General features: G+C 38.8%; 1 protein-coding gene across 6 annotated transcripts in view; it reads right to left on the reverse strand.

The window, feature by feature from the left end:
- Nucleotides 1-8,722: 8,722 nt before the first annotated feature.
- KCNC2 (potassium voltage-gated channel subfamily C member 2) overlaps nt 8,723-12,856 on the reverse strand; it is a 234,658-nt gene continuing 230,524 nt past the window's right edge. The window contains exons 5-6 of one of the 6 annotated variants that reach the window (XM_073651803.1): nt 11,407-11,500; nt 9,620-9,755 (exon numbers count right to left, since the gene is read on the reverse strand). In XM_073651803.1, coding sequence (XP_073507904.1) covers nt 11,439-11,500 — 62 coding nt within the window. In that variant the 3' untranslated portion in view covers nt 9,620-9,755; nt 11,407-11,438. The other 5 variants (XM_073651800.1, XM_073651802.1, XM_073651801.1 and 2 more) reach the window with 5 other exon arrangements.

Genomic DNA, 12,856 nt, shown 5'->3' on the forward strand with positions numbered 1-12,856 from the left:
GACTGACTTTGGAGCGAACTTATATGTGATCCGTTTGACGGAAAAAACACAGTTGTAAATACCAGGCCTGTAGGTAAGTAGTTTGAACAGCAATCTGCGGTGAATTGCTTCAATGACATACTAAAGGAAATTTTTAATGGAGTCCAGAAATGGCAGTATTTTCTGACAACGTATATGTGATCCGTTTGACAGAGAAAACACAGTCTTGAATAGCTGGATTTCTAGCGCTGTAATATGGAAAGGACCTGGCTGTATTCTGCAGTGCCAACAAGCAAATGGTGCAGAAAAAATCTCTGGATTGCTTTTTAAGCAAATAATGAGGATTAAGATCCAAAGAAAAGTATTCCTGGCCCCTGAGACCTGGGCCTTTGTATAGAAATATCTAACAGCAGCAGAAGGCAGAATTGGAATGGAGCCTCTTGTGCTATATGCACTGCAGTCTGCTATATACGCTGCCTGCCAATACACCCTGCCTGCCTGAGATCTCTGCAGATGGATTAGTCCTCAGAAGGACTGTTTGTTAAGATGGATATGTGTAATGTACGATTTTTCTCTCTATACTACCTAATACACGATCAAATCTCTCCCTGACACAGCAGCAGCTCTCCCTACACTGTCTGATCTGGAGTGACTGTGACGAGCATGGCGGCGCCAGGTCTGATATAGACCTGATGATGCTGTGCGGCCAGCCAATCACTGTAATTCCCACAACCAACATGGCTAGGGCAATACAGTGCATGGCAGGCAATCCCTGCATGTTCATTGGCTCTATAAAGAGAGCCAAACATGTAGGGAGGGGACCCGAGTTCCCGCCCGAGGAACCCGGAAATACTCGGCGAGCGCCGAGCATCTCGAGCAGTGAAATGCTCGGGCGAGCACCGAGCAGTAGCGAACATGCTCGCTCATCACATACTTGCACTGGCATTCCAAGTAACAGAAAATTAAGCAGATGGTGGCCTCTATCATCATCATGGCCTCACCTCGGCACTATGAACTCTCCTGAAGGAGAAGCCAGGGCCCACCGGAACAGTCTTCGGTTCTCTGGAAGGCCCGTCCAACCCTGCCGAGAAGCAGCCCTGGCTAAGAAAGTAAGTGCACTGGGGAGGGCATGGGTAACGTTGTGGGACCCGTGCTTGTGGAAAGCGGAGACGACACTTGGAAAAACAGTGGCGACTGGGGACCGAGTACGGGCATCCGGCCACCGCCAGCATGAGGTTATGAAAAGCTTCCACCTCCACGAGCCTAAAAGGCCACATTTCAAGTGCAAGCAGCTGTCAAAGATTTTGCAGTATAGTATTGCAGCCTGTGGGTGGGTGGGTGGTTGGCTGGCTGCATACTTGCGTATGCATTCCAAGGAATGGGGTCGGGACAACTAAACACTGCACTGGGACAAGGACGTGGACGGTGATTGCTGCAAATCTGCAATGACAGGTGCATGGCGGGAGGCATCTTCTCATGCGCCAAGGATCACTTATGATGGGCACACTTTTAGGCAGTGACCTGGGAGTCAGAAATGCTTCCAGCGGTCTTCCCCATGCTGTCCCCATGTCTTTTCAGCACTGTATACATGTTTGATGATGTGTCACACACCAAATGGTCAGATAAGGTTGTAAAATGTTAAAATGAAATTTCCCAGTGAAAGCATTTGTCTTTGTTGAAAGCAATGCAAAAGTGCAAAAACTTCAAAAACGCTACGTGTGAACATAGCCCAAGATGTGGAGGAGTATTTTTAGTTTTGGTTATTTATTTTGCCTTATATACAAGTCATTACCCTGGAAAGAATGTTCCTTAATATATTTCCCAGGAAAATCCATTTTGGTTTTGTTTTTGTATGCTTTATTGTGAGTCCGTAAAAGTGGCATAATACTCTGACAACGTTGTTGACAGCAGTGTCCTGGGAGTCAGAAATCAGAGGTCTTCCCCATGCTGTTCCCATGTAATTTTAGCACTGTTCCCATCGATTTGGGCAATTTTTAGGCCCTCTGCAGACTGCCGAGTGAGCCGCCTGAAAAATTCTCAAGTTTCGCATAGACTTACATTGGGCTCGTTGCTCGGGTCGAGCACCCAAGTATTCCCATTTGCTCGACCTGAGCAACGAGTACCCGAGCATTTTAGTGCTCGCTCATCACTAAAGAGCATTAATCATATTATGGGATTGGGAAAACCTTTTCCTGTAGGGTATGGTCACTTTTTCTTTAAAATAATTGCCGATATCATCAGCGTTGAAGTTGGTGATTGGGGCCTTCACTTTTCAATGCATATGTGTCTGGTGTATAGTAGTAAATTTTCCCTTTGTTCCCCCATAGAGTAGCAAAACAAGTCTTGGTGCTCAAATACAAAAGTAGTGCCCTCCTTACCAGTGGCACCTATACAGTACTAATGTACTCCTTTTCTGTCCCCATGCAGTAATAACATCCATCTCTTATGCCTCAATACAGTTTAAACTGCACAAATTGTGGCAACATAAATTAGTAATAATTAATTATGAAATTACAAAGTAGGCATTGTTAATGTATGGGGCCGCAATGGAGGATGCTAATAGTTTTCCGCACTGTAACTCCGTACAATAATAAACTTCTCCCTTTTGGCTGGATACATTAATAATGTCCCCTATTCTGGCCCCCATACAGTAATAATATCCTTCAATTAGCCCCATACAATAATATCCATCACTTTGACCTCCTTACAGTATAATGTCCCCCATTGTGGCTTCACATAAAGTATAATGTCCCCCTCTGTGGTCCCATACAGTAAAATGTCTCTATTCTGGCCCCAGTCAGTATACTGTAATGTCCCTCTTTGTGACCTTAATACAGTATAATGCCCCTTATGTGGTGCTCATTGCATGGCTTTTAAAAAAATTATTCCTCTCACCTGTCCCTGCTCTCACGACATACATATCCTTCTTCATCATCTGGCACAGGCTGCACAATGCAATAATATAATTACACAATCTGCTGTGATCGATGTCCCCTGCTGCTTGCCTCTGATAGGCCAGTGGCAGGTATAGGTTTGGAAGTGATGGTCAGTCTTTGATATTTGTATACATAGGCTTTCTGACTGAGCAATCCACTCAGCCTATGGCAGTTTTAATCACAGCAGTATCCTACCTGCCCATATTTGTTGGCTAGTAGCCCAGGAGAGGTACATGTTAGGTTAGGTTCCCAGCAAAGAGGATCTACTTGTCATTGGCTTCTGGGCACACATGATTTGGCCAATTTATGCGCTAAGTATCTTTATTTTTTCCTATTTTTTTACAGCGGTAATTCAATTCCTATTTCATATATTTCATGTTTGCATGCTATAGCGTTACAGACTGCAACTTTATTTGTAAGTTGACATGTATATGTATTACAGGACAAAGAGCTACTGATTTTCGTGCAAGTAAGCACATACAGTGGAAAATAACGTTGGCACTGGCAGTCCATCCATATTCCCTGGTCCCCTTAAAGAGCAGTATGAGCCTGATTCACCATATCAATAAATGTAGCTAAATCATATCTGAAAACCAACAAAATTACTTTTTTGTCTTTGACATCCCCTTATCTTCTTAAAGCATGACTCCAGGGTTCTTTTTTATTTCAGCGCTAGAGTGGTGCTACTAATTTAAGTTCCCTTCCTCTAATCTTATACTTACCAGCCACCATCTTCAGTTGTTCCCAGGCTGCTCCGTTTCTGCACCACCATCTTGTGACAGCAACTTCTGACTGACCGGAAGTAGAAGGTATCGATCACAAACTCTCAATGTAAGTCTATGAGAGCCTCATTCTGGCACTCAAAGACTTACATGGAGTTGTGACTTCTGGATCGCCCAGCAAAACACTGGTTTGATCCGGCAGTTCACAATCTGCAGAAAAATAACCAGAGTGGAGGCAATAAATGATGAAGACAGAGGCTGGTAACTAGGGGAAGGAAACTTAGATTAGTGCAAACACTCCAGCGCTGAAACAAAAAAAGTCGCTGTGGTGGTGCTTTAAGAGGTTAGATATTGGTCAGCATGCTGTAAAAAGAAAAAAAAAGAGAAATAATACTCAAGACTGACATGAAGAATTGTGAGAAATATACAAGCTGCTTTTATTTCATTGTTTAGATTCCATGATTCATAAAATATTTTATTTAAAACGTTTCAAAATTAAAGTGAATTTAAAATAATCTGATTATTCTGCTGTGATAATTTAGAATTAGTTGGTAGATTGTATTGCAAAATGAAAATTATTCTAAATCTCCTTGTAGAGAAGGATCAAGAAAAGCTGTACGAGTAATTAAACTCATTTACCTGTAGTTTTGTTCTGGATGGGTGTAGGAAATGTACTAGATGAAAAATAAACAGACGTTATAATTGGATTATTTCCAAACAAACTGTGCTTTACTTACCCTTTATAGGTCCAGCACTGTGTCTCCACTATTGCCCCAATGTATGTTCATATCTGCAGTGCTAAGGGTATGTCGACAGCACTGCTGCCAATCACTGAACACTGAGTTCTCCCAATGTAGACAGCACGAACAGCTGAGCTCAGTGATTGACCGCAGCACTGTCAATGTTACAACAGCGCTGCAGACAAACAATAGACACGGGGACATGAGCGCAGACATACGGACCTGGGAAGTATAAATAATGCACGTTTTGCTTTTTTACACTCCTGGGGACAATAGTTTACTGAAACCGAAAAACTCCTTTAACTGAATAATCAGACATTTCAGATATATATTGATTCAGCTTTCCTTAAGTATTTAGCAAGTCAATTTATATTTAGTCATGTTTGTGGTAGGAAGCTGAAGATTTCTAAACAGAATTTTAATCACATCTAAAAATTTCCAGCTCACATCTAGCCTGAATCATACTTACAGAAATTTTTGAAAATGAGATGTCAAGTACTTTCCTGCAATGCATAGATAGCTTTTTGTTTTAGCAAATATTGAAATAATAAGCATCAACTTTTGTTTCTACAGTATTTTATTCTGTAGTTATTGCAGAAGTTTAAATTATTTATAAAGGAATGCAGTAATTTTTCTTTTTTTTTTGTAGATGCCTTAGAACAGTGTTCCACAACTCCAGTCCTTAAGGCCCACCAACTGGCCATGTTTTCAGGATTTACTTAGTATTGCCCAGGTGATAACTGCATCACCTGCACAGGTAATAATTCCATCACCTGTGTAATAGTAAGGAAATCCTGAAAACATGATCTGTTGGTGGGCCTTGAGGACTGGAGTTGGGGGAACACTGTCTTAGAAGACAGAAAAATAAATCCAATTTCATCACAAAGTTTAAAAGTTTGTTTTTAGTTTCTAAACTGTAGATGTCTGGTACATTCAAAAGTCAGTCATCACTTCTGGAGCCAGCACAGACCTCCAGAGTGGTCTATGGTGGATCCACGAGCCTCCAGAAAAGTTAATATGTCCTCATTTTTTATTTTAACAACATTCATGCCTAAAACACTTTCTATGATGGACATCGTCTTTGAAGAACACCATATGCAGGACTGAAGGTATTAATGTAGATTATTACTACATAGATCTCTTTGACAGCTAGTTAGGAAAGATTTCCACTCTCCACTCACTGAACAACTGGTCTATCTCAATCAATGGTGGTTTCATTTGGAATCATTGGGATTTATAAGTATAAAAGGTTACATTTCATAGACTAAGAGTCTTGTTGGTTTTTAATTCAATTGTATTTCTGGAACTATGTGCATGACACTGTGAAAATGCATTGGTAAATGGCAAAATATTTTTTTTCATGCTAAACAGTTAAAGGGAGTCTGTCACTAAGCTTTTGCTACCTCATCTGAGAGCTATATAATGTAGGAAAAGAGACCTTGAATCCAACTGGGTGCAACAGTTCTGACGTAGAGTTCTTAGATGTAGAAAGCAGAAGAGCTGAGAAAGCCACGTCAGGCTCTGTATGTACATAGTCTATTAACAGTGAACCGCTTATCCCAGGAGGGGGTTGGTGTCAGATGACTTAGCACATGGCAGCTAGTTGCAGCAATAATAATGTCCAGGTAAACAACAGCACACAGCCTGATAAGTGACACTTCACTGAATTCAGTGTTTTAACCCCCACTTCATGCTGTTCTCAGATTACATAGCAAAAACCTGCTGACAGGTTTCTACTTACTTGCCTTTTAGCCTTGCAGAACTACACATGTTTATGATGGAATTAAATCCATTTGTGTCCACCTTTTTCCCCCCTATGTTAGCTCTATACAGACTGTAAAAGTTAAAGCACCTCCTCAAATTTTCTCCAATGAATAGAATAAGTGGAAACCACTCTAGAGATTAGCTTCTCAGCCTACAGATGGGTCTCAGTGTGAGCATAAGACTAAGATTACCTCTAGTCATGTTTTGGATTTTGAGTTGTATTTTATGACTAATGGTGGTTTTTCATTTCAAAATTAAATTAGCTCATTAAAAGTCTAAACAAAAAGGTTTTGTAGGCTATAATTTGTCATTAAAATGTTAAGGTGTTTTCCCACCTTATCATTTATTGTTTAGTGTTTTCCCACCCCACATTTATTGCAAAATGATATGCCTCATAAATGTTGGTCCTAGTAGTGAGGCCCGTCACCTATCTCAAGAATGGGGCTCCAGTGTATGAAGTCAAGAATGGAGAGCCCGTGCATGCCACCACTGTTACACTTACCCGTTTATGTTTATACTTGGTAATCCCACAAAAGTGAATTAGAATATTCCAATAAATCTAGCATACATTTCCACTTACCTTATATTTCCACTTACCTTGTTAGTATGGCACATTTACATCACATTTAACTTACAGATCTCAAAGGCTTTTTTCAAAAGTAATTTATGATCAAAAAAATAGGAATGCTAATGAACCTTTAACAGTTCAATATTTTATTAGCTAGATATGGACAGCTCCACAGAATAGTATAACATTTCCAAATTAGCTAGTGGCTTAAAGTGTAAATCTGAATTTATATAACTTTTAATATATTATTAAATATATAATAAAAGTGTATATAATAAGTATATATAATAAATATATATAATAAATATATAATAATAGTGCTCCATAGTGTGGCTGATCAGTAAAGGTCCAGATCCTGAGTCTATGACTGATAGGTTAAAACACCGCTCTGAAGTCCACAGCTCCTGCATGAGCTGTATGCACAGAGCTTTCTACAAGCTCAATAATAAGTCTAAGGCTGTGTGCCCACGATGAGTTTTTCAAGCGTTTATGCTGCGGAATTTCCGCAGCGTAAACGCTTAGGGAACGCTTGGTAAACCTTCCCCCATGGTCTCCAATGCAATTCCGCACTTTCAATGCCCATGCTGCGTATTTTTCCACAGCGTTTATGCTACACTCAAAAATACGCAGCATGTCCATTAATTTTGCGGACACGCAGCGTAATCACCACCATTGACTTGCATTAGAACGCGCCAATTCCGCAAGACTGCATCTGTACTTGCATAATTGGCGCGTTCTAATGTGCGGATGGTACCCAAGTCTGGAGGAGAGGAGACTCTCATCCAGACCTGGGTACCATAGAATCTGTAAAAAAAAGAATTTAACATAAAAAATAAAGTTTATACTCACCTTCCGATGTCCTCCCGGGGTTTTGTCCACGCCATCCGGTCTCTTGCAATGCTCGCGCTGTTGTGAAGGACCTGCCATGACGTCACTGAGTCATGTGACCCATCACATGACTCAATGACGTCACCGCAGGTCCTTCACACCACCGCGAGCATTGCAAGAAACCGGACGCAGCAGAGATGAGACCGGGAAGACACCGGAAGGTGAGTATAATCTTTTTTATTTTTTACCATTCTTATTCTTTTTTTTAACTATTACTTGGTCATACTATATAAATCCATGCCGGTTGCATGGATTTATATAGTGTGACCAACTTGTCAAGCACTTTTCCAAGTGATGCTCAAAATCGCTTGGAAAACTGCTTGAAAAAACGCATGAGAAAACGCATGTAAAAACGCTGAAAAAACGCTTCTCTCTGGCAGAAAAAACGCATGTAAATCTGCATGCGTTTTTTTCTGCCAGAGAGAGGCAAAAACGCTCTGCATCAAATCTGTTACGTGGGCACATAGCCTCAGAGTTCGTAGACAGCACTGTGAGAGTGAATGTCTGTACAGACCCATAGACTCAGTATCAAGTCCAATCACCACACTTTGTGCTCAGATCATACAGGAGCTGCGCATTTCAGAATGGTGTTTAGACAGTTCGGTGGGGGTCTCAGGAGCCAGACCCCCTCCGATCACAATCACAATACAGTTCCTATAGTAAATAAAACCTTTTACAAAATGATAGTCACACTATAATATTTTTCATAAATCAGATCTGTTTTCAGAGTCCTGTCCTAATGTAGCCAAGAGTATGAAAAAAAGCATTCACATGAACACTAGCACTCAAAAATCACTGATATTTTGCTCTTTTTTTTCACCATTACATCAGTGTAATGAGATTGTTTTTATTCCCATAGAGCTTTGTCAATTTAACAGGATGGGCTTTAATTGTGTAATATCAATGCAAGGTCTTGGCTTTTCATCTATCTAATTAACCTTATTACTGCACACTATTGCGTAGATTTCCAGTGCAAACAATCTTTAATAGTGCACTGTTTTCATTACCTCGTCGGGTTTACTTTGATATTAGATTTAGATCTTGTTACATTATACAGATCTGGGTCATTTAACGACATGAATGGAAAATTCAGGCACTTCAATAAAAATGAAAAGACACCTAGAATTATTCTTTAAATAAAGGAAAAATATTTTATTTTATTAACCGAAATATACATTATCATGGACAGAGTAACAAGTAACAATTCACATTTTTTTTATAGCACAGCACAGATAAAAAGATAAATCTTTCCTTGGCAAAAAAATAAAATGAATATTCTTATACAACAAATATTTATGCTGCTGGATCCTGTGGTGATGACAAAGCGATGGAGTTAAGCAAACACTATCAATATGTTCTTGCCACCATGATTTTATCGGTAATACTTACATTTTATCTCATAGAATGGATGGTAAGAATTGCCAGCTATCTAACATGTTCATTTTTAATGGCAAAATAATTCTGGCATGTTTAACATGAAAAATTTTAGGATAAAGGAAGATAGTACAACACACTTATCTGATGGGTTATGGATCACAGTCCATGAGTACTAAGTGGTGGTGTCCTAGAAGACGACATCAGAAGACACTGCGGCACCTTTGTGTCTATTGGACCTACAATGTCTAATGAAGCGGCACCACTTAGTGAACTGGAACCTACTGGACTATATATCTTCTGCAATACAAACAGCAATAAATGAGGATAGACCTGTGTCAGACAGATCCTGATAAGTTAACATACACCTTTTATGTGCATTTCTATACAATCTACAGCACAAACTAGAGTACTGCAGGGATTGTGAGGTAATCCAAAATGTATGGGGATTTTACACACATACATTAACCAAGAGGAACCGTACAATCGAACATGTACCTATATTGATGAAAATAGCGTATATTCCATGCTCACATTTATTTACAGCTAGTTTGCCAGCATAGACCTTACAGGTTGTTGGCAGCTGAAACATTTCAGTCTGTGATTGTTGCACTTTGCAGATCAAGCTGGACATCAGATCTTATTCACTACCTTGTAACATGAGAGGCTTACATCTAGGGCCCATTCACCAGCAGGAGATTCTTTCCAGTATAGTCCTTGTTATGGCTAAATTCCACTGTCCCCTTTTCAGCAGTCACAAATCCATGATAAATTTCGTATAACACTGTAGTCAATAACAGCAGCACCAAATATTGTATTAATCCCTTGATTAAAATACTATACTATAGTTTTCACTGTCATAATATATCATTTCTATAGTTTAAACTATGATCATTATTGATTTCTTTATAAACTCGGTCTTACAGCTCATGCTATTGATTCTGGTATATTCCATTAGAATTTACATTACTTAATGAATAAAAACACATTGCTTAGGTCAGGTTGATAACAATTCGTAAAGCATCTTACTAACTTTCAAGCCTTTCCTACATTACGTTCTTCCTATCACCAGCCCAAAACATCATAACTTTTAATAAAACAGGTAAGCTAAACACTGATGTCAGATGTCACAAAACCTGTAAATCAGATATTAGCATGTCCTCAAGCAGTGCCGGACTGACTGGTATTTAAAGGGGCATCACATAGCTGCCTATTTGCTCCATTTTCAGAGAAAGGCCAAAGATTATTTTCGGTTATACTCCCTTAAATGTGTATGCTATATTTATCTATCTTATAATAATCTACATAATATTAGAGGAAATGCATTTTTTTTTCACAATGATTAAATCTGCTGCACAGGCAATGGCAATATACTATAATACTATAATATACCATAATAGAGTTTACAAAGTGTAAATTTGACCTATCATTAAGGGTCACAATTGGGCAATAAAAAGGCAACCTGCCGCTTAACTCCAAAAATAGACAAGTTGTGAGAATGACTTCAGTGTTTAGTATATTTCATGAAAAAAAAATTGAATGTCTAAAAGTTGAATTTACAATGAGTTAAAGTGATTGCCTGGAATCAGTAAAACAGATCTGCGTTTTTCCAGAATCAGTGCCATTCTTGGTCATAGGGTATGTCCAGTATTGTAGATCATTTCCATTCATTTTTACGACGCGAAGCTGTAGTCTCGGACACAGACTATGGGCACGAGTGGCACTCATCCTGATAAATTAGAGCCATTTACCAATCCTGGAGAAGCACTTTAAGAATAGGTAACCAATCACTCATTAGCTGTTGAGGGTTCAGTGTATTTCATGTTCTACAAAGTGCCTACAAACTGACTGATATGGTTCAACAACAGCTAGAGTAATAAAGGTGACCTATTCTAAATGTAGTAAAATTGAACATAATTTTAACTTTAGAAATAGATGACTTGCTGCGATAAGTGGCAATGGTTAATGGCTTTTATATCAGTTCAAAAATAAGTAATTTACTTTCTCCATAATTCAATTCAGTAGAACATCAACCATACTTAAAGCACATAAAACACAGCAAAAACGCAAAAGAAAAGAATGCAGCCTTGAACTAGTTGTGTACAGGCACAGTTTGAGTGTTGGAAGATAGGTGGATGAAACAGCTTAACAACTGGTTAGACAAACCAACATGAACATATATGACAAACAAATTTCAAAAGAAATCTTTGATAAAACGTTGACTTGGAAAAAAAATGTCAAATTTGATTCCAGATGTTTAAGGCTGGTCAAAAAAAATCCTCAATAAAATATACAGCCCTGGAAATTTAACGGAACATGCAGTACACAACCTTCTTTCTCTAGTTCTTAGAACTTTGCATGAGGAAAATCTGAAAAACCCTTGTGCAAGAAGAAGACCTTTCTAGCTTAAAATTGCAAGCCTGGATGGCAGTTACCTTTTTCACATGTATTGTGCCTTCCCAAGCCATTATGAAAGAGATCTGGCCTCTGCTTGCGTGTAACCAGTAATGACAACCTCTTTGCAGTTATCTGTGTGCAAACAACCAGAGACATTTCGGTACTCTATTACACAGTATTAAACAATGAAAAATTCATCTAAAAATACCAACGGAAATTAGAAGATAAAAAACAAAATCCTACCGGCAGGACAACTGATTAGCAAATGATACGATGCCAAGCTTATGTTTGGAGCCATTTTGCAGCCCCTGTAATCTGCAACATTGCATTGATATGATGAGTAGACGGGATGGTCCATGCAAATGGTCTGATCTGTTACATTGCGAGCTCTAAAGACAGGATCCCAGACATCTTCAGAATGGATCAGAAACTCACAAGAAATGAACGTTCAATGAAGTGTTGGTTATCATTTGGAAGCACATTGGTATAGCTGTATGTCCCTGAAAATATATGTGAATATTAAATATACTGGCGGATCCATTCATACTCTATCCTTTTTATTGCCAGAAAGAAATCAGAAAGTCAGTAGATATACACAATCTCCACAGGGTATTTTACTTTATAAGCATCAGAATGAAATGTTTTCGGACAGACTGGTGTTTCCTAGCATTTCCAGTTGAGAACATGCAGTGTTTTTATGCTGTCTGGATAGAGTTAATGCTACCTTGAATTATTTCCATTATGTGGTCAGTAGTACTTGAGAAAATTCTATTTGTCAGATTGGTGTAGTCTGTTTTATAAGATAGATGGGATAGGAGACCGGGAGCGTCTGAGAGGACAAGGTGAACTGTAGGGTGATGTTACTGGAGACAGTCTCAAGGCATTGCCAGTCAAGCCAGCTATGTTGTTTAAACTTCGGGATTTCTCATATCCTTTTACGAAATATTGCACAGACATCAGTTGAATGCAACCAGAAAAAGACAGAGACAAACAGTAAAATGAAATGCAATCAATTATGACTCCATTAAAAAGGTTTATGTCAACAGTAATGAAGAGCTGAGACAATTTGTAGGTCAATCGTACCCAAGAAACGTAATTGCACTTTATCAAAAATACTTAGGGAAACTAAAATAACATTCTATTATACTTGGAACAGTCCTCGGAGGGTCTTGATTTGATCTACAATTGTATTAGCTGACACAATATGACATGTTAAACTGTATGGGTTAAAATGCATAATAAAATACACAAAGCAACATGTGAAATGTTAAGATCAGTCTTGGAATGTCCTTGACAAATAATTAGAAAAGCAAGGACTTGGGTGCAGATGGAAACAAATTAACATACCTTCCATTCATAAGTTATTCATTTCAAACTCTGTCAAGCTAATGCAGGCAACCATGCATTTAAGGGGAGTATTATAATGAATTTACCATTCTCTAGGGCCAGTATTTCATAAATTCAACAGCATTTCATCTATAAACAATT

Source organism: Phyllobates terribilis, unplaced genomic scaffold (genome assembly GCF_046119375.1).
Source record: "Phyllobates terribilis strain yellow unplaced genomic scaffold, ASM4611937v1 Scaffold_11__3_contigs__length_659146591, whole genome shotgun sequence".
Taxonomy (NCBI): domain Eukaryota; kingdom Metazoa; phylum Chordata; class Amphibia; order Anura; family Dendrobatidae; genus Phyllobates; species Phyllobates terribilis.